This window comes from Strigops habroptila, chromosome 4 (assembly GCF_004027225.2).
Source record: "Strigops habroptila isolate Jane chromosome 4, bStrHab1.2.pri, whole genome shotgun sequence".
NCBI classification, from domain to species: domain Eukaryota; kingdom Metazoa; phylum Chordata; class Aves; order Psittaciformes; family Psittacidae; genus Strigops; species Strigops habroptila.
Window position 1 is genome coordinate 53634299 of NC_046358.1, and position 20945 is coordinate 53655243.

Genomic DNA, 20945 nt, shown 5'->3' on the forward strand with positions numbered 1-20945 from the left:
AGAGCCTCAGAAATGGAGCCACCTGGGAATAAAATGTGGTGACTTGTCTTGGAATTGAAGGCTTTATATTGGCCCAAAACTAAAGGAATTTTTTTGAATTTGAAAAAGTTTTATTTCCCAACTTACCTCACCCACAGAACAATTGCACTAAGATGGCAATAGTAACAGGGATTTCTCAAAAAATGGGCAGACTTTCTGGTCAAGTCCTCAGCCAGGCTTAGAAGCTGATTGGACAAGAATTTTAAGTGAACACCTCTAAAGAAATGCAAGTGTGATGTGTTGATTTTATGGCATAAAATGTTTTTCTTTCCTTTTTAAACTACACATTCTTACTGGCTCAAAACTTGAGAAAAGGTATAGTTGTGTTTTTCTTTTAGTCAGAAGTTTAATGTACCCAGGATATAAAATCCTGACAAAATAGCAGTAAAAATTCTAGGAATTTTGGGGCATTTTTGCTGACTACAAGCACATTTGCAACAGTTAAAATTTATTCTGTTCTGTATTGCAAATAAAAAATACTTTTGGAAAAAGCAGAAATAACTTTTTTACGACTTCTGCGCATGCTTTTCTTGAAGCAACTGTACTGAAGATGCTGCTAGAGAAGTTTAACTATAAAATTAGGGTGATAGCAATTACAGGTGAGCCAATGAAAAATAAGGATCAAGTTGAATACTATTACTGAAAAGACAAAATAGATTTTCTACTCATGTAGTTGAGATCTTTTTCAGTATTTTATTCACCAGACTTATTTTGTACTTTTCCCTGAATAAAGGAATTAATAGCTTAAAATGTGTGTGAAATGTAATCGAAAGTATTCTAATGATTTGTTATATGGTGGCTTCTAGTTACATCTGACATTCAGTTAGGTACAAGTCTTCTCTTCTTCTTCTAAAGAGACATATTGTGCTGGAGGACAACACCACAATTTTTTCAGTGAAGGGATAGTCAGTGGAAATTGATCTTGAAAAAATAACTTTTGAAAATGTTTCAGGTAGTTACCTGTATCGAGAGAGATGGAAAAGTCAAATCTATATGTTTGGAGAGTGGGCATGAAGTAGTAATATTCTTGGGAAATATTTTACCCATTTTTCAGCTGTAAATAGCAATATGCTGGTGGAGCAAATGTGCTTTTTTATGTACTTCCTACTCTGTTATTTTGTTTCCTCTTTCATCCATTTTCTTATATAGAACTAATCCAAGTATTCTGAAATTGTTTCAAACATTCAAATACATCACATTGTTTTTTCCTTATGTATTTACCTGAAGGCGGATGACACTTATATCCAGTTGAAAAAGGATTTGGAATATTTGGATCTAAAGGTAAGATTCTATAGGAGTCTACTTCCATCATTTTTTTTAACCCAGTGATCTTTCATGTATCATCTTTGTACCTGCAGGTTTTCAAATCACTGTCTGTTGAGAGATGGAACTTCTGTGTCTTTTGCCATCACTGTTATACTTAGAATATTGAGTGTCTTTATTGTAGCACCTATACCATTAAAGTGCAAACTCAAAAAATGTAATTGCTTCAGTTTTAGGAAGAACTTGTGTAACTAGTACTGTAGATGAACAACGTTATGTGGGTTTAGTGAAATCAGATAAAATTGGTTGGACACGTTTCACTTCAGGCCTTGTTCTTATGTTTGTGACTTTGCCAAATGTAACTGCTTCCCAAGCCATCGACTGAATTTTATGACAAATTCCAATCTAAAGGGGCCCACACCTTGAGAAATTTATTAATTAACATAGTGTTTTGTCTGTTATAAAGCACAACAATTTTCACATTAAAAGTGGCCACAATTTAAGCCTCTGAAAATGTTATATGCTTAGCAGAATTATTAGGATGGGATTTTAAATATTTAGTGGATTCCATCCAGATTGATTTGTTGCAATGCTGGACATGAAGAGCTATTTGGTCTCCCAGGAGCTCCCTTTGTGCCTTCCTTATAGCATGCTTAGCACCTGACAAAACCAGCCAAAAAGAGAAATGTGGGGGGGCACCTGATGTTTCTGTGAAAAGAAACTTAATTTTAGCATTAGTTCCCTTTTGGAAATCTTGACAGTCAAAATGTCAAATGTGTTTCCGTAAGAATGATGTAATTTTTCAAGATGGGCATTTCTTAATGACCTCCTTTCACTACTGGTCTGGAAATTTAAAAAGTATCAGGTTGCTGAGAGATTAAAGAGGCCATGTGAAACTTGAGAAGTTGTCATTGTATTGATTACGTTTGTGTTTTGCCACTAAATGTAGAGATTCTTTGTTTTTGCACTATAAGGAGAAAAAGAATAGAATGCTGTACGAAACTAAGCAAATTACATATTGATTTGGTAATGATGGAATACGGCAAATTCACAGTTAATGTACGTGGTACCTTTCATTTAAGACACTGAAGGCTTAGACAGAAAGCCTATTAATTCAAGTCTCTCTTTTAACTTCATTGGGCTTTGAGTTAGACCTACTCAGATTAGACAATTTCAAATAGGACTGAAGATTTTAGAACTGGAGTTAAACTTTTTTCAGTTCACTAAATCCATTATTTCTGAAGATCCCTTTAGAGGTTTCAAAATATCACTTTCCAATTTGGAATAGTGATTAACTGCATAGTACCAAACCTGACTACAGTAACTGGTTACACAACATTTAGTAATTTGTAATTACTCACCTGTTTTGTCTCTCTCTTGCTCTTATCCTTTTATATGAGCTGATTTTTCATTATTTAAGAGTTTTAAAATATTATCTAAGAAATAATTTCTGTTAATACCGAGATGATATTGTTCAACATTACAGTGTATTATAAATTAAGTATAAACGAAATAAAAATGCTCTACAGGTACTAATCCATTTCAGTAGTTTTCTCTTGCATGTGAGCTAGTTCTGACATAAAAAAAAAAAAAGTCTAAAGGCTGTTTACTCACACTATAAGGAAAAATCATTGATACTTTTGAACTTGCCAAATACCATGCATTCTGGAGGTTTCCTTTAACAATATTGCCCTTAGATCATGAACCTTTTTTTTCCCCTCCAAAAAAAAAATACTGTTGTAGTGACTATATAATCTTTTTCCACTAATGAAATAGGAGTATGTGGAGAATGAAAGAAATGATGTACCTGTAAGCTAAGCTTAACCTCTTCTACAAATAGATTTCCACAGCTGTTTCCAAAGTTGTTTTTTTTTTTTAATCTCTAAAGTGGATAGACCCTGTATTAGAAAAGCAGAAAGGAAAAGCAAAAGAAATAAAACCGCAATTTTCCCCACAAGCTTCGGAGATGACTTTGCAAATAAGGTGAAACACAAGTGCTGAAGCAAGCTTCCCTTTTCGTGACTATGAAATCAAGTTCAAGCAGGCTACGGGAGGGATGGATGGTCAGCCTCACTTCTGAATAATTTACAAACATTCCTCAGCAGGAATGGATGAGGAATATAGGAAACTTTGTGTCACCAAGTATAAATTGTGCAACCAGTGGAAGCAAATCTGTGGGCCTTCTCAGTGGTTCGGCAGTAGTCTTGCTTTATTCTTTTGCAGTCATACTGTAATATCTGAAGCTGTGTAGTTGAAAGGGGTTGCCAGTACAGGCTTGTGTCACGTATAAAATGAAGGAAATAGTGCATGGCAGGTACTTGTTATGGGAGGAAGGGTTAGTGTGATTGAAGTAACTTTTTTTATTGAGGTTTTAACTAGGTAGCTGTAATTACCAATATAGAGCTCTTGGTGCAAGCGTTGCTAAATATTACATGACAGAAAATTTCTTGCTGTAATTCCCAACAGTCTTGAAACTGCAATTGGACATGTCTGAGCAAATCTATTTTGTGCTGTGTGTTTGTGTGTTTTGCAAAAGTAAAGAAGTCCTATGGTTGGATGAACAATCTACCCGCAATATAACAAGATAGGTAGATATCTAGTTGTACCTTCCGTAATGGCAGGTTATATTATATATGCTATAAGCCTAAAGACTGGTGTGACATAAGAGCATGTGATTATGGTTGCTCACAGAGTTTTGAGTTGTAAGGTTTGGGGGTTTTAATTTTTACATCTATAACAAGCTATTACTAAACTTTTGTTTGAAACAGATAGAAAATAATGGACCTCTGATCAACATGATATACAAAGTGCTGAAGAACTCAGCACAAGGTTTACTATCCAGTATACATGTAAGACTGCTTGCATCTGAAATGTGCTCATCCCATTGCTTTTTAAAATAGCAGTCAATGTTTACACATTCTGGCTTTTACAGGTATCTTATGGTAAACAGTAACGCTTTCTGTAAGATTTTATTTTTTCTTTCCTTCCCCTCCCACCTTTTTTTTCCACCCTTTTGGAGTCTGTATGCAAAATTATGGCTGCCCTTAGTGTTTGGTTTCATTTTATGTTTTGAAAATTACTGTGTCAAGTAGCGACTCCTACGTGTAATTTTGAAAATGTGAAAGCATGCTAAATCTTCATTATGTTCTCATGTTCACTGCTTGATAATTAACAAATTCTTTACATTTCTGAGTATGTAATTTAGAATATCTCCCAAATCTGTAGGCTCTGGTTTTTCTGTTAATTCTATTGCTTTGAAAAAGGCTTTTGCATTCTCTTAGCTTGCAGGTAATTAAATATGCAAAATTTTTACTTTGACATGCTAGTATTTATGCTTATATTTACTTGTTACTATTATATGTAGGATACATAGGATTTAGCATTTAAATAATTCCATTAATACTTTTGAAAGAAAGGATTTTTCTTATATAAAACACATCTTTGTTGAAAATGAAACATGGGAAAATTCAAAGTTTTGAGATCCAGCAAATGCTTTCTGTTTTGGTGGTGGGGAAGTAACATTTCACCACATGAAACTTCATGATAAGTCTTTGAATGAAGTCTGCCAGTGGAGGAGAGAAAACAGTAACCATAAATGATGACCATACTCCTCTGTCTTAAGCCTACTTTGTAGTTTGAAAATACAGTGTGTAGATGGCTAACTTCATATAACATGTTAGAGAGAAACTGAGGTTGTATCAAAGATTTATTTATACTTACAGCAAGAATTAATGACTTTAAGAAAGCTAGCATGATCCTGTAGGTGCCTGTTAGGTTAATAAGCAAACCATGTAGCTTCAAGTCTGGAGATTGCCAGTCAGTCAGTATAAAAGCAAACTACCCCTGCTACCCCACCAAAAAAACTAACAACTTCTGTTCTTATCTTAAAACCTCTGCTCTTATATTATTAAAGATAATATTTAAGTGAATTTTACTTCATAAACTCTTGCCTGTATATGACTAGAAACATACCATATATGACTACTATACTTCTAAACACTAGGTGTTTCTTTGGAAGGATAGTATTTGCTTTAATTAATTCTTAAAAATATTCTAACCTAACAACATTAAGTCATTAAAATTTAAGGCTTTAAAAAAATGTATGATTAACGGACTGTATTATACTGCCATTTTCTTAACTTCATTTATTCACAAAAAGGCTCCCATGTAGACAGTGGAAGTAATAAATGTTATAAACAGAGATAGACATGCCTTCATTTTAAGATTGCTGTGAAGTATGATATAGTATAGTTTCTGTATTGATTTAAAAACTATGTTATGTGAGAAGATAATCTTCTCACCAGAAATGGAATATGAAACCAGTGATTTATGGAATGAGAGATTTGTTATGTTATAAACATGTCAAAATAGATTAATAAATTTAATTCCACTATAGCATTTTTATAAGAGTCTGTCTTTAATAAAATTTACCCTGTAGTATGGAAGAGGCTATACTTTGTAGAATGAAATAGTGGCCAAAAAGTTGGTTTTTTTAGTCATTAGTTAATGCAACCACACATTTAAAGGAACTATTCAAGTCCTTTGGCTTCAAGAAACCTATTAAATTTGAACTATTAAAACTATTAGGTTTTTCAGGAACAGAACCTTCATAACCATAGACAGGTGGGATTATGCTATTTCATACAGAATTTTAAGCTACTGTAAGAGTTATTAAATAGCCTAATATAACTAGTAAACCTTTCTGATACCATTTTTTAAAATAAAACTAAAGCCATATTTGAAAAGACTTGTATCCAACATTTTATTAATCTTTGTTAATAACCATGAATATTTAACAAAACTTTTCATTGCTGAAGCATAATTAGGTTTTGCTTACAAAAAATTTCTCACATCTTTAAAACCTGTTCCTCTTAGGTGACAGGGCGTGACACATTAAAAGAACGAAGTACCAAACCTGTCAAAATTGCAGAAAGTGATATTGATGTAAGTATCAAATACCACTTCAGAACCTCTTGTACTGTTTTGGCTATTTATGTTGTACTGTAACATGTTCACGTTATGTTCTTTGGGGTCAATATTGCTAGTGGAGACTTTTCTGCTTGGTTTTTAATATCTAACACGTATTTGTATAATTTCATTTTCAGGTCAAGCTAAGTGTTTTCTGTGAGCAGGACAGAATTCTGCAGGATTTGGAGGACAAAATAAGAGCTCTTAAGGAAAACAAAGTAAGTAGATTAAAGAGGGGTTTATAAAATAGCAACTTGTATCTAATAATAAAATATGGAATTACAAACAAAAAAGTCAAATTACTAGATGCTGCTTGTAGTAGTTTTCCATGGACATGTGTATAAACATATAAGGCAAAAATCAGTTTCTGTGTTAGGATTGAGTACCCACTTTTAGAAAACATGATTTTGAAAATGAATGTTTTAAAATTGTATACATTTAATTTTCTGGCCATTATTACAAATGAAGGTACGTACACTTTTCTGTGTAGTTTTGCATTATGTCTTAATATGCGTATGGTGGGAAGCTGAGTCACGTTTCATTTGCTGTTCTTCCCACCTGCAGAAACATTGTTTGCATAAATAGCAGTGCGCTACCATACTGAGCTCTTGCTGTAACTTGTGTAGTGATTTGTATTTTGTTTTTTTGAAAAAGAACAAAAAAAGAAAAAAGGAGTGAGAGAAGGGAGAGAGATTCAAGTTTGTAGTAATTTCAGAAACCTATGTTGGTTTAAATACAGTGCTGCGAACTTACTTTTGAGGGTTATGTCTAAAATGCTGCAATATCTTCTGTGACAAGTTTGTGGTTGGAACCCACCACCTTTCCTCTGTGCCTATGCAAGTCAGAGTTCAAATAGTAAACAATAACAAAATGGTTTGCCTTTCCTTGTCTTTCCTTGCCTTTATGGCTAATTCAACTATAGCAATGCATCCTTAAACCACTAATGCTGTGCTGTCACAGCTCTATACTGCTTAAGGGGATTTTTCTGAAACTGTAAATTAAAGTTTTGTACAGACTGTAAATAAAATACCCTCTCAGTGCTTTGTGTTTTTCACAATTTTGGCTACTTAATGGAAAGATTTAATGGGAAACATCAGATAAGTTTGGTTATAATAGTTAATTAAGACTCTTGCAGTTTTTCATTTACATCTTAGTCTCCACAACAGGAGGCCGGTCCTAAACTCTAGTTTAGGCTTATAGGAAAGACTGGGGGCATGTAAACAACTTTTACATTCCTGCAGGTACATCCAGAAAATTCCATGTGAATACTGTAAGCTTACTGCCACCTTCTTTGTTAGGATCAGCTGGAGTCTGTTTTGGAGGTTTCGCACAGGCAGATGGAACAGTACAAAGACCAACCGCAACACGCAGAAAAGATTTCTTACCAGCAGAGACTTTTGCAAGAGGATCTCATACATATCCGAGCTGAAATATCTAAAGTTTCAACGGTGTGTGGTTTTGATTGTTTCAAGAAAATGATAATTAAAATACCAGTCAGAGTAAAACTGTATTGTTTGTTGGATAGGGCAGTTAAGGCCTGTTCCGAACTGATTTGGTGAAGGTACAGGATACTAAACCAGAACAAAAAAAATTTTAAGCAGTCTCTCCAGCTTTCCTTTTCAATGCTCCCCCCTACTATCCTGAAAAAGGCTAAAAAACCTTTTTTCTACCTTTTTTATATTTATGGATGGGACTTTGATTGAAAATCCTTCCACTGGTCCTTTGAAAATATGTATGTGATTCCAGTGTATTTTTCCAGGGAAAAGGAATTGAGAAAGTCTGTTGAATCTGTTGGTACTATGACTTAATAAAATTCAAGTGCAATTTGATATTGAATTTTTATTAATAAAAATATTTCTAAGAATTGGCCATGAAAGAGAGTATATTAAACCTGGGTGTTTTGTACTCAGTATATTATTCCTACCTCTTAAGGAGTGTGAGACTAGCTCTTTGTAAGATTGTTTTTAGAATTGCATGAACACCTTTCCTATAGTAAGATCTGACCATAAAAATTCCAGTATTATTTAATGTATATATGCAGGTTTTTGTGCCTGTCTTTCGCAGGGGCATAAATAGTAAGTAATTGTAGGAATGGCTGTACCACTCCAGTCCAAGGCTCCTGCTAGCCCAGGGTTCTGGCTTCAGCAGTGGGCATCAGCAGACGCTTAGGGAGGAGTAAGGACAGGAGGGGTGAGTAGTATTTCCTGTCACAACCAATCCAGCTTCTAACTATTTTCTTTTCAGAGAATTCTTGAGGCCAGTATTATTTTGTCTATTTAGTAATCCTCAGTAGATCTCACTTCCAAGAACCTGTACAGTCCCGTATTAAATTCTGTGAACCTTTTGCATCCAAAACATTTGGCAAGGTATTGCACAGGTCTTTTCCCCACTGAGTGGACAGACGTTTTCTTTTTTTTTTTTTTTTTCCCTGAGCCTGACTCTACATGTTTCATGTGATAGAACCTTCTTATTTGTATGAGAAAGGATGGGGAACGGTCAGTCATTGTCTACTCTCTCCATGTCACCCATGGTATCATAAACGTCTGTTATTTCTGTCCCTCAACTCCCAAGCGATCTCTTTTCTAGAATTCAGAGAAAAAGCCAATTCCATCATTCCTTACATAAAAATGCTCCAGACACTTGATTTTTCTCAGTTTTGGGTCAGAACGCAGACTATGGTGCCTAGGATGCTGGAAATAATAAGTAAGGGTGATTGGATAGCCTTGTTTTCTAGGTGTCTGCTTGTATATTCACTTATAATGCCATTAAAACACAGTCTCTAGAACTTCTAAAGGATAACATGCTTTGTGTTTCAAAATGTGAGTTCTGGTTCAGGTAACTGGATTTTAACTATAAACTAGTTTATAATTAAATAGAGGAGTAAAGGAAAAGGAACTGGAATAGACTTGATTCCTCCATAGCATATTAGTCATAGTTCAGATTCTATTACATGCCAGTTTTATGCTTAAGAAATAGTTTTGTGTGAGGAAGCTCTCCAGAGGTTTTTTAACTAGGGATTCTTGACTTGATGTTGCAAGCTATAAAGTGTTTTGAAGTTTATCCTCAAGCCTAAGCAGAAGCGTAGACTACAAAAATGGATTTTTCTCTTCTTTTTATAATAGAACACCACTATCTTAAAAACACTTTGGTGCTTAATTAGAGAATGTATAGAGGTATTGTGAAATTTATTACAACTTTTTTATTAGAGTATTCCCTCTGTTAATAGGAAATGGAAAATGCTTGGAATGAATATCTGAAATTAGAAAACGATGTGAGCCAGCTGAAAAAAGCCTTACAGGAACAGATGAATAGTTCATTGGTATCTCAGGTGAGTCCATTTCTAGATGCTGGTTTTCTTATGAGATGATTTTGTCTGAACTTCAAAGCTATCATGTGCTAAGAGAAATTCTCTGCAATTTTTGCACTGTATTCAGCTGTCATATAGTGTAGTTTGCCAAGTTCAGACACTGTCACAGCAGAGCTGTGCAGTAACTAGCTATCTTGCAGCATGTGTAATAGTTTCTCATAAGTTCTCTATGCAAATTTGTCATTATTTTATGATGGTTTTATTAAATGCTGACATCTTGACATTGATAACGTATTTAATTTATAGCACTGTGCAGGACTTCTTAGTCTTCCATTTATTTGATCTGACATTGCTGGCTTCTTTACACATTTTTAAGAACATCAGTCACTGGCTTGGTATTGTCATTACTTGTTCTTTGTCATGTTCTTCTATTTATGGAAGATTTATCTCTGCAGATTGTTTTATGAAGTGGAATAAGTGTTTAACAGCCATCAGTAATTGAAAGGCATCTCAGTTTTAAATCAATTATTCAGTTTTCAGTCTTCCAAAGAAGCTTTGTTTGAAGCTAAGTTATTCTGTTTGCTGAACTGAATGTGGCACACCAGATTATTTCTACATACCTGCTTACAACTGGTGATTTTATTCTTAAAGGAAGGAATACAGTCCAAATTATTTTTGCTGTGTTTAAGCAGAACAGTTTTATTTAAAAGACAAAATATAAGGAACGAAGCGAATGTATACGTTTTGCTGAAATCTTAGCCTACTGCTCCAAATACCCTGACCGGAAGAGCTCACTAGTTAAAATTTATTTATTTGCAATAAGTATCAGATACAAATTGGAGTCTGTTTATTTTCACTATTAATGGATATATGCTTTGTGTCAAAGGAAGAGCTGTAAAACTTTTATTTTTAATTGCATCATGTGTTAAAGTCCATTTTCATTTAGTTACGGGCAGTGGGGGAGTGATTCAGTTTCTAGAGCCAAAATATTGTGTAATTGAGCTCAGCTGTAGAATCCATCCCTTCAAATAATCCCAGAGGTATTTTAGAATAAAATCATCCCTGTATAAAATTATTTTGCTTAACAAAGGGAAATTACAGGCTTAAACAAAATACACTTTGTTAAAGTACTTTAACAATTTCCCATTCTGCATTGAGCATGCTTAAAATACTGGATGTGTGGTATCTGATTCAGCAATGCACTGAATTAATAGAGTTAATTCAGTTTTATTAACACCTCATATCATATATATGCATAATTTTAACAAAACGCACATGCACACACACACAAACATATGCATGTTGTGTGTTTTGTGTGTGTATGTTTACATATATGTATGTATGTATAGATGTTTTGGCTAAGATGTAAAAATACGTTTCTGAATACGTTTTTTTGAGCTATTAAGAGGAGGTGATTATTTCAGAAAGTACTGAATATTCTTAAAACTATATTCCTTCAAAAACGTCTTACTTGAAGTACCCATAATTAGAGGTTTTTTAATTTCTGCCCAAGGGTATGTAGACTCAAGGTCATTTATCTAGTATTTTCCAAAAGCACTAGATTAATACACACTGTATTTAAAAAAAAATGCAGTCTTCCTGGAATATTATTAAAAATTCAGTAAATTTGCAGGCTCAAGTTGCTGTAGGAAACAGCTAATGTTGTTTCTATATAGCATTAATTTAGAGCTTAAAAACTGAATGTTTCAAGCAACTTGGTCAGAGTAAATCTAGCTTATAAGTGTAGGTTCATTGTCTTTTGCTTAAGGGTTGGGGGGATCTGAGCATGCTGAAATTAACTGAGGTATATTTTGTCAGTGATAACTTTTTAGCTGTTTTTTTCTCCTCTGGTTTTATAAATCATTCTAAATTATGTTTCTATGTGAAGGAAGTTAGAGAAATCAATTTATCTCTCTGAGTTACCTTTTCATGCTTGCCCATAAAGTATATTTATACCCTTTTGTAAAGAACAATCTTGGCTTTCGTAAATTAAAAACAAATTCATCTGTTTATCTTTTAGATCTAGTCCATTTTTGATCGAAAATACTCTCTTCACATCAATATTTAACTGATGGGAAGAAATAATATTAGAAGATATCCTGGCTTTCGTACCTTACTAATAGAACATTTTCTGAGTGGTTTCAGAAGCAGGATTTTTTTGTACATGTGGGTTGTTTTGTTTTGTTTTTTACCAGTCCTGAGGCTTGATTATTGTAAATCCATCATTTGGTTCATTGTAGTATGATTAATCTCAGAAAAATGAAATGAAATGTGCAAATTTATAGTTTGTACACTGGCAATCTTTCAAGATATGTCCCATCTATTGAGTGAGTTTACTACAGGCAAATAACGTTTTCCATCATTTAAATGTTTGTGTTCTTGGCACCCTGTTTGCTGATCTGTAACCTGGCTGAACATATTTTCTGATCAAAGACAGAAAGTGGAAAGCAATTTATATGCCTTCCTTAGCTCTATGAGGTGTAAGAGCTTTTACTGAAGTTTTTCTCTTTCAGGCTTGTAGGATTAATTAGTGTGTTTTTGCAGCTCATGGCAAGTGATGGATTTCTAGAGTTCTTGAGCAGTTTGTAAGCAATTCTTAACTGGAGTGTTTCACTGCCTTCTGCTTTCCTTAATAATACTGGTTTTGTCCTGATTTTACTAAGTTTATTCTTAATGTAAATTTTTGAAGGCAGAATTACCAGGCTTTGATAAAGTAGCTGAGAATAGCTATTTATGATGCTTGCAGTGAACATCTGATTGAAGTGGTGGCTTCACTAGCCAAGGCCCCTGGCTTCAAGATGCAATCAAAGGCAGAGTCCAGACACTAAACAGAGCTTCCCTTTCTTTCCTCCTGGAAATCCCTGGTAAAGCATTAGGACACAAGATGAGACCAAATCCTGGAACAGCAGCAATATATTGTTTCAACCTATAGTGCATCATGTCCAGTAGACCTAGCAACACAAATATAAGCAAAAATTAAATTTGTTAGCCCTTCTGAGTTAATTCTGGTTTTATATTTCACCCAGTAAAAGCCATTAGGAAGTTCATGGCAATATTTAGGGTGACTATACTAATTTTTTGCCTTTTTAATGTTGGGCATTTCCCCTAAATATATTAAGATGAGTTTTGTATAGCTGCCTTAGCAGTCTTAAGTGTGTTAGTATAGGATTTAAGAACAAAGTTCGAATGAAAATGTTCTGTAAGCTCATTTTATGTAGAACATTAAACTAGGTTCTTGTAGCCTGCATAATATTTTAGAAAAAGATGTAGAGGTGTCTCTTCCCGGAGTCTTCCATAAGAAGTCTTCCAAGACTCAGAAAATACTCTAGTAAATTTCATGGGCAAGATATGTTGTTTTGTGTGGTGGGTTTTGTTTTTGGTTTGTGTGGTGGTTTTGTTTTTGGTTTTAGGTTTTTTTGTTTTGTTGGTTTTTTTGGATTGTTTTGTTTTGTTTTGCTTGTTTGTTTTTTCTTTTTGATTTTTAATTTTAAAATAGTAATAATTGTGTAACTGATTTCTAGACTCCTAAGTTTTCATGTAAGTTCTGAAACATTAGTTTGGGTTTGGTATGAAAAGGATAAACCCATGATAAAATAACATGGAAATATAATTGCCTTTTCTGTTTTTTCTTTTACTACAACCATCAGGAGAAAACACAAATACAAAAAGACTTGTGGAGAATTGAAGATGTTACAGCTGGTTTGAATGCAAATAAAGCAAATTACAAAACCATAGTAGACTCTATCAAGAATCCAGGTAAGGAGAACATAATTAAAGCATAAAAAATATGCAGCTGAATCTTTGGGTCTCCACAAATCGTCTAGAAATTTGTTCTACTGCAGAAAATCCAGTTAATTTTGCTGTCGGTAGTGTCAGTAATCTCTGTTGGTTGAGCACATTCACTTCGTGGTTTTTCGTTGAGGTGGCAAAGAGGTTTTTAGTTGGTTTTTTTTCACATACTGATGGAACTAAAATGCAACAAGCCATAAAAAGGAAACAATGATAATGGACTTAGTTCTTCAAGGTTCAGAAAGAGCTTCTGTCACATGCCAGGCTAACATGAGCATAGTAATCTATCCTGCATTCTGTCCAGGGGCTCCTCTCTATGTGTTCTTCTCTGCTTTTCTCTCTCTCTCTCCCTTTTTCCTTTTTAATTTTTTTTTTTTTTTTTTTACTTTTTTATTCCCACCTCCCCCCCTACCAGCCCCTGGATTCTGCCCAACTGCTCTTGCTGCAGTTGCTTTCTCCCTCCCTCCCCTTTCAGGGAGGTGGTTGGTGGGCAAAGCAACAGCATCAGCTATGGAAAAGAGGAAGGCAATGCATGTGTGGTCTGCCTTTCAATTGCCTTACGTTTCAAAGAAAAGACCCTAAGCATTGGGACAGTGAGACAGTTAATACCTACTGTAAATTCACTTTATATGTAAAGTATCTTGGCTCACCTTTTACATACAAAGATAAAATAGTTCTGAGATGGTGAGATTTTATTAAAGGTGTGACTATAAGTGTTTTGCCTTGTCCACATCTGTAGGCATCATACAGAATCTGTGGCATGGGGCCAAATACAGCCAATGAACTGATGTCATATGACTCTTGGGCTTTTCCTTCCTGCCTTCCCTCCCACTACCATCTCCAAGGAATTTTACTGGATGATATTAAAGTGTGTGTTTTTATATTTAGCCTGAAAGGGTTGCTTGAATCCTCATCAAGAAGATGTTTTCCACCCTTGCTGCAATCTAACAATCAAACATTTTTATGTCAAACCCTCCCCCCACATCCCCCCCGTTTGTGATCGAAGCAATGTTCAGAGTATTAGGGCTGTTTTATGAAGTCTAAGGATGTTAATTGTTATTCTTATGAAAATTATTGAAAAGTAACAACACCTAACACATTTGCATATTTCTCCCTTAGAGAGAAAAATAGTGCCTTCATTTTCTCAGCCATCAGTGCCTTCCTTACCAGCCTCCCTTGCAACTGCGGACAGCAAACTTTCAGTTCCGCAAAGTCCTCCACCCAGTCCAGTTAAATCCGCTCTGGAGGTTAGGCTGTATCCACAGCCTTATTTCCAGACCAGAACGCAGCACCAAGCACAGCAGCTGAAAAAAATCGAGCCACCTCTTCAGTCACCAATTAAGCTCAAGCCAAAGGTTGTAAGTACTGCTCTTGTGAGATTCCTTCATGAAGGTTTCCATTTACTTCTGACAGAAACAGTGAAGGTTTCATAGTTACAAAGTGCACACAGTGTGGAGGCAGAAAGGGAGACTCTTACGGTATTTGTATTGAAACTGAGCAATAGCACTTGCAGCAGAAGAGATATGTGCCTAATCTAGGGCTTTACATAGTAGCTATGTCCTGGTTTAGGACATAACAATGCAGACTCTTCCTTGGTAATCCTTTGCGGTTGATTAGTTGTTTACTTTCTTGAGTCTTGTTTGGTTTTTAAAGCCTCAAGCTCCTGGTGTGGTTAGAGGAGAGCATGATAAAGCAGTCACAAGTAACTCATATAATGTAATAAAATTTTAGTCAGTTTGTGCCAGACTGTTTTCAGACTGTTTGCCAAAAACCTGTGTTCTCCTGTTACCAGGAAGATGAAGCACCACCCAGACCTCCTCTTCCTCAGTTGTACAGTCCTGATGATCAGCCACCAGCTGTTCCACCTCTCCCGAGAGAAGCCACTGTCATCAGGCACACATCAGTGCGGGGCCTGAAGCGTCAGTCAGATGAAAGAAAAAGAGACAGAGAACTCGGACAGTATGTAAATGGAGATTATAGGGTGAGCACTCATACACCTTTACACCTGCACTTTAAAGATGTGTGAACCTATTATAGGTGTGAACCTATTATAGGTATGAACCTATAATAAAATACATTATTGTCTGTAAAATACAAAGACCTCTAGGTCTTGTAATAAGGAGAGAGATATAATGGCAGAGCATAACAGCAGTTAGAGATCTGTACCATGTAATAATGGCAGAGAGAGAATTAGTGATCCAGAAACAAAGCTTTAGGATTTGTTTTAAGATTATTAAGACTTGATGTTTGTGATTTCATTTGAGCTGATGAGTATTTTTCTATATAGGTGGAACTGCGTTCATACATGAGTGAACCAGAACTAGCAACAATAGGTGGTGACCTCAGCCAACCTTCCAGTGTTTTAATAAGCTCTGACAGTGGATACCAGACATTACCTACCCGTGGTAAGCCAGGAATTTATGTAGTTGATTTTTAACAGTATTGTGTGCGTAGGAGCTTTTCTCTCCTAGGAGTTTCTGGAGACGGTCTTTGTCATCAGATCATTATTTTTAGATTAACTATACAATGCTTTGAAAGTCTAGAGATTTTGTGCATTTTAATGGTTTAATGTTACAGACAACCAGACTTCTGCAAAGCAACTTAATATATAATGCTTAAAAAAAAAAAGAGCATAGTACAACATGAAATTTGCTATTAGAATGTTTCCTGTATTCTGAGTTATTTTTCCTTGAAATTTTTCCACCAAAATTTTATAATTTCGGTGAGATCTTTTACAAACTCAAGTATTTTTTAAAAACACTTGTATTGCCATTGAAATGAAAGCAATAAAGAATGTAAATACAATACCCCCAGACACTAAACGTGACTTGACATTCCGTGCCCACTGCACTATAGTCCTGTACGTTTCACAAATGAGGACAGTGGGGATACTTGGGGAAAAGAAATTAATTTCTTAGCCATTCTCTTCTTATTTCTTTCCTGTGAATGTTGAAGGTTGATTTTCTTCATAGATGTGATTATTTGTGCGGCTTATCTACTGTTGTACAGCTGAGTTCACCTCATACCTCATTTAATATAAGCTTCTAAATTACTGTATATCTTTCTGAATTTTGATCAATAGTGACCTGAAACACATTACTTTGGGCTGAAGTGAAGTTCATGCCTTTCGTGATCTTCAGAACTGCAAAATGTGAAACATGAGCTAAAACAGTAACCAGAATGTCACAGAAAAAGCATGATAACTTAAAAAACATCTGACACTTCGTTATGTCTGTAATTTTGATTTAAAGCGTTCTCTTTTTCTTTATAAAGGTTTATCTGGATCAACTTCCAGGTTGCACCAATCGTCTACCATTTCATCATTTGCAACACTTCGAAGGGATAGGTCCAAGGTAAGTTTTAAATGAACATCTGAAGGCGAATATCTGAACCATTCTAAATATTTAAGCCCAGAGTATATTTTGCATAGCAGGAAGAGGGACTGTAGTAGCATGGGAGAGGGCCAACACCTGTGATCTAATAAAATCTCCATTTTTACTTTCTTAAATTAATTGGGAAGCCAGACAACTTAATGCATTTGAAATAAATTTATAAAACAAGGTTTGGAACCAAAAATCAGCACTATTAACAGAAAATGTAGAGTTGAAAAGAATAAAATCAGGTGAATTCAGTAATAAGGTAGGATAAAGAGTTAAATTTTTGTATACTTCTTATAAAGTATTGATTACAACATGTGTTCTGTGTGTCTTGTGACTTCTACAGGAGAGACCAAAGAGTGCCTTGGAACGTTTATACTCTGGAGACCACCAAAGAGGCAAGATGAGTGCAGAGGAACAACTAGAAAGAATGAAGCGACATCAGAAAGCATTAGTTCGTGAACGCAAGAGAACTCTTAGCCAAGGAGAAAGGCAGTCTGTTTCATCTCGGTCTTTCATCAGGCCCATTTCTGCAGACATAGGCTCAGTATGTTAGATATGCCTTAAAAGGACTAAACTAAAAATATCTTTGTATGTTTTTTCTCCTAGTGAGCACTTTCACTTGAGTGTGTGTGATGCTTCTAGTCTAATTAAATTAGTGTTATACAGTATAAAATGAGTTCAGAGAGTGAATAACAGATGATGTTTTCTTACTAGTAGTTACAGTGTATGTAGCAGGTTCAGCAGGTAAGTTGGTCAGAGGTTAGTGTGCTGAGTGGAGATGTGAGTATATTGGAGTGATTTCAGAGACGTGATTGTTTTTTATTGGAATTGTATTTAGAAAGTATAAGAAGCTTGTACAGTTTTAAAACTGCTTCATAATGGAATGGGCCTTTTAGAATGTTCTTTTTCACCAGGGGTATTTTTCTTTTAATTCATAAATTAGGCTGTGAGATAGTCGTGGTAATATCAGACCAAGGTAGTGTTTGTTTTTGTAAAAAAGCTGATAAACGTATAATCAACTTTAAAATCTAATCATGCTGATTGGAAATTTATGTAAGAAGAGCTAATGTGTTTATACAAATTCTTCTTTAAAGCTCAAAATGTAGAATATTCTAATAAGGCTCAAATTTAAACCGCTGAAGAAAAGGATTTTTGTTGCGTTCTGAGATAAAATATTGTACAGATGATAAGTTTGTAATGATACATTTTGGATACTAACCAAAGCAATTCTAATTGGTGAAGTTACCCAGTTGCTCACTTGGTGCTAAACCAAGATTGTACTGTAATTGCACTTATGCTGTGGTCTCTTAATTTATTTTTTTATTTGGTCCACCAGAGCTTTAGAATGATCACCTTGTTTTACCTAATTCATTGCACAAGATCTCTTGCTTTTAGATTTGTCACTCATCATACCTAATGCCTCTTTTTTTTTTTTCTTTTTTTTTTTTGTTTGCTTAGTTTTAATTTGCAGAATTTTGTAGTTATTTTAAAATTTCTAACTGGACTACTCAATTTTTACCAGGCTTAATTGCATTTAGTACGTGTGTCAATTGCTAGCGTTAAAAACCCTATAATATTCAGCCTTTCATTCCCACTGCTCAGTAGCACTAATTTACAGCCAGTTATTTGTATTTACTTTCCCAGTAAATACAAGTGCACTACTTGGAGACATTAATCTATTTTGTCTTCTGTTTTGCAGTCACAGATTTATTAAAGATAGTGCATAATGTTCGAGAACCTTTAGAACTATAGTATCACTCTTATTTTCATATCTGAATTAGAAGTAAATCTGAGCTTCTTATGTTTCCTGACTTACATAACATACACAAGTTGAATTTAAACATTTTTGCAACACTCCTTATTAACATTTGTGGCAAACACTTTATCTATAAATTTGGGTGCCATCTTGGTCTTTTTCTTGCTGTAAAAAATTAAAATAGAATCTTTGAGCCCTAGCAATGTTTTGTAGAGCTGATCTCTTGTTACCTATAGGGCTTCAATATGCAAAAAGCATGTTTGATAACACAATTACTTACAGCATTACAGTTATTTAGCAGCCAAAATGGCAAACAGTTAAATGTATAATTGAAGTTCTGCTCAGTATGTAACATTTGCTTTATACATACGTTGTATGTGTAACTCTAATTTTTAATCAGTCAGTTCTCAAGTGTAGTATGACATTTTAAGTATTGATCACAGTATATGAATTCATTTGTTATATACAATGCCTTTTTAATGTAAAAGTCGCAACATCAAAGCCAATAAAAATTCTGCTTCATAAGAATGGTTTGATGTTTTTCTTACCTATATACAATAATTTGAAAGTAATACTGTGTGTTTAAAATATACTATGTCAATCAGGCCTGGTTCGAATATGAGTAGAAGAAGTGAGTTTGGAGTACTTGTATGAGAAAACATTTTTTTCTCTTGAATTCTGTAAAGAAAAAAATTTTAATTTTTGAGATGTAATTGCCTTTTAGCTATTTAACTTTTTAAATGTAAATGGAAGATATGTATCTTCTGAGTGAATATTGAGAGCTTGTGCATGAATAGGTTTCAATTAGATTTATTAATGCGGGTAGCATAATGAAGTCTAAGGACTTCACATGGAGTTCAAACTTAAACCAAAACAAGCCAAAGATTTGTAACAGAAATCCTGGAGATTATTTAAAGAAATATAATTCTCCTATTGATACCCTCAAATGCTTGAGGGGATAATTTTTTTTTTGTTGTTCTTTTTGTCCCTTCTCTTTCCCACTGCTTTTAATACCGTGTTTCAAATCCGTATGGTAAAGCCAATGAGATCTGCTGGATGGAATGATGCTACAACTGAACTTAATTTTTTGAACAAAAACTGTTGGTAGTGTTCTTAAGTGTGAATTTATACGCAGCTGCATTGTGTGTAGTTGTGAAAGAGCTACTATGCAATGATTTGGGAACTAAATTATGCTGCTTAATTTTAATATGTTCTGAATTTATTATTGCTACATATTTACCTTGTAAAGACTATGTGAAAGATTTTTTTTATCCTTGCAAGTAGCTAGATACTTCTTTTACTAAAGTCAGAAAAGCTTAGAAGTTACTAAATTTTTATTTTTAAATTCAAGACAAGTTAATGCTAGTACATACAATATTATCAGTTTTAAACACTAGGTATTATTCTAAAAAGGTACATAAAATTTTTCAAGTTGCAGTTCTCAACCTGCAATATAAATACCCTTTTGGTGTAGTGATTCGAATTCACACTGCACTGCCTGGCTAGAATGCCTAGGACTAGTCTATCAATCCGTAGACTCACTTGTATGGCTTCAAAAATGTTTGTGTAGCTAGTTCCATGTTAATCAGTGTATGTGAAATTGTGATTAATACATTTGTTAGAATTTAATACTGCTGAACATTAACTGCAAAATTAAATAACCTTCCAAAATCTGTGTAGCACAGCTAAATATCAAATCTACCACCTGCATATGCCAAGAAAGAGTTGTATTTTCTTTTTCTTGTCAGTTAAGGGGTTTGCTCTGTGGACTCTTTCAGCAATATATTGCAACAATAGTAATGTACATTGCTAAATGATAAATTTGGCAGTATGGTTGAATGCTGTTAATTGTTTTGTATCTATTACCAGTGGAAACGAGAGCAAGAATTTGATTTGCAGTTACTTGAGAGGGCAATTCGTGAAGAAGACAAGGATGAAAATGAATGGTTAAAAGTTCAGCCGGTAGCAGTGAGAGAGACAGACCTGGAGCCTCAAGACTATGATTTAGATATTAGCAGAGAGGTAACAGTCACAATTTTTTGCCCTCTATTCTATGCCCCAAAATATTAACCTTTCGAAGTTTTAGGCAGTGAATTCTCCTTTCGTTCAAAAGTTAGCTGGAAGTTTGAACTAAAAGGAGTCTTTTGGGCATTGAAAATTTATAGCCTGACACTTAGAATGTCTGTAAGGTTTGTGTTCATGTTGTGTTTTAGCAGAGAGAAGAAATTGAAACTTTGGCTCTACTATTTGAAATATGTATTTCAGGAAAAAGTGATTAATGTTCTATAAATTGGGGGGTGTGGGGGGTGGGGAAAGGAGACATCCAGAGTATTTGAAAATAAGAACAGCAATGAGGGAAAAGCTAGTTCCCCAGAGCTGCCTTACTCTTCACGCTGATGGTAAAACATGGTAGAGAAGAGGGAGCACTGCTTTATTCTGGTCA

At 34.6% G+C, this 20945-nt stretch overlaps 1 protein-coding gene across 2 annotated transcripts in view; it reads left to right on the forward strand.

Moving 5' to 3' along the window:
* PLEKHA7 (pleckstrin homology domain containing A7) overlaps positions 1 to 20945 on the forward strand; it is a 154933-nt gene that overhangs the window by 124404 nt on the left and 9584 nt on the right. For both annotated transcript variants that reach the window (XM_030481372.1, XM_030481373.1), the window contains exons 13-25: positions 1267 to 1320; positions 4071 to 4151; positions 6178 to 6246; positions 6408 to 6488; positions 7569 to 7718; positions 9497 to 9598; positions 13225 to 13333; positions 14486 to 14724; positions 15159 to 15347; positions 15654 to 15771; positions 16640 to 16719; positions 17090 to 17290; positions 20372 to 20524. In XM_030481372.1, coding sequence (XP_030337232.1) covers positions 1267 to 1320; positions 4071 to 4151; positions 6178 to 6246; positions 6408 to 6488; positions 7569 to 7718; positions 9497 to 9598; positions 13225 to 13333; positions 14486 to 14724; positions 15159 to 15347; positions 15654 to 15771; positions 16640 to 16719; positions 17090 to 17290; positions 20372 to 20524 — 1626 coding nt within the window. The remainder of the gene's footprint in view (positions 1 to 1266; positions 1321 to 4070; positions 4152 to 6177; positions 6247 to 6407; positions 6489 to 7568; positions 7719 to 9496; positions 9599 to 13224; positions 13334 to 14485; positions 14725 to 15158; positions 15348 to 15653; positions 15772 to 16639; positions 16720 to 17089; positions 17291 to 20371; positions 20525 to 20945) is intronic.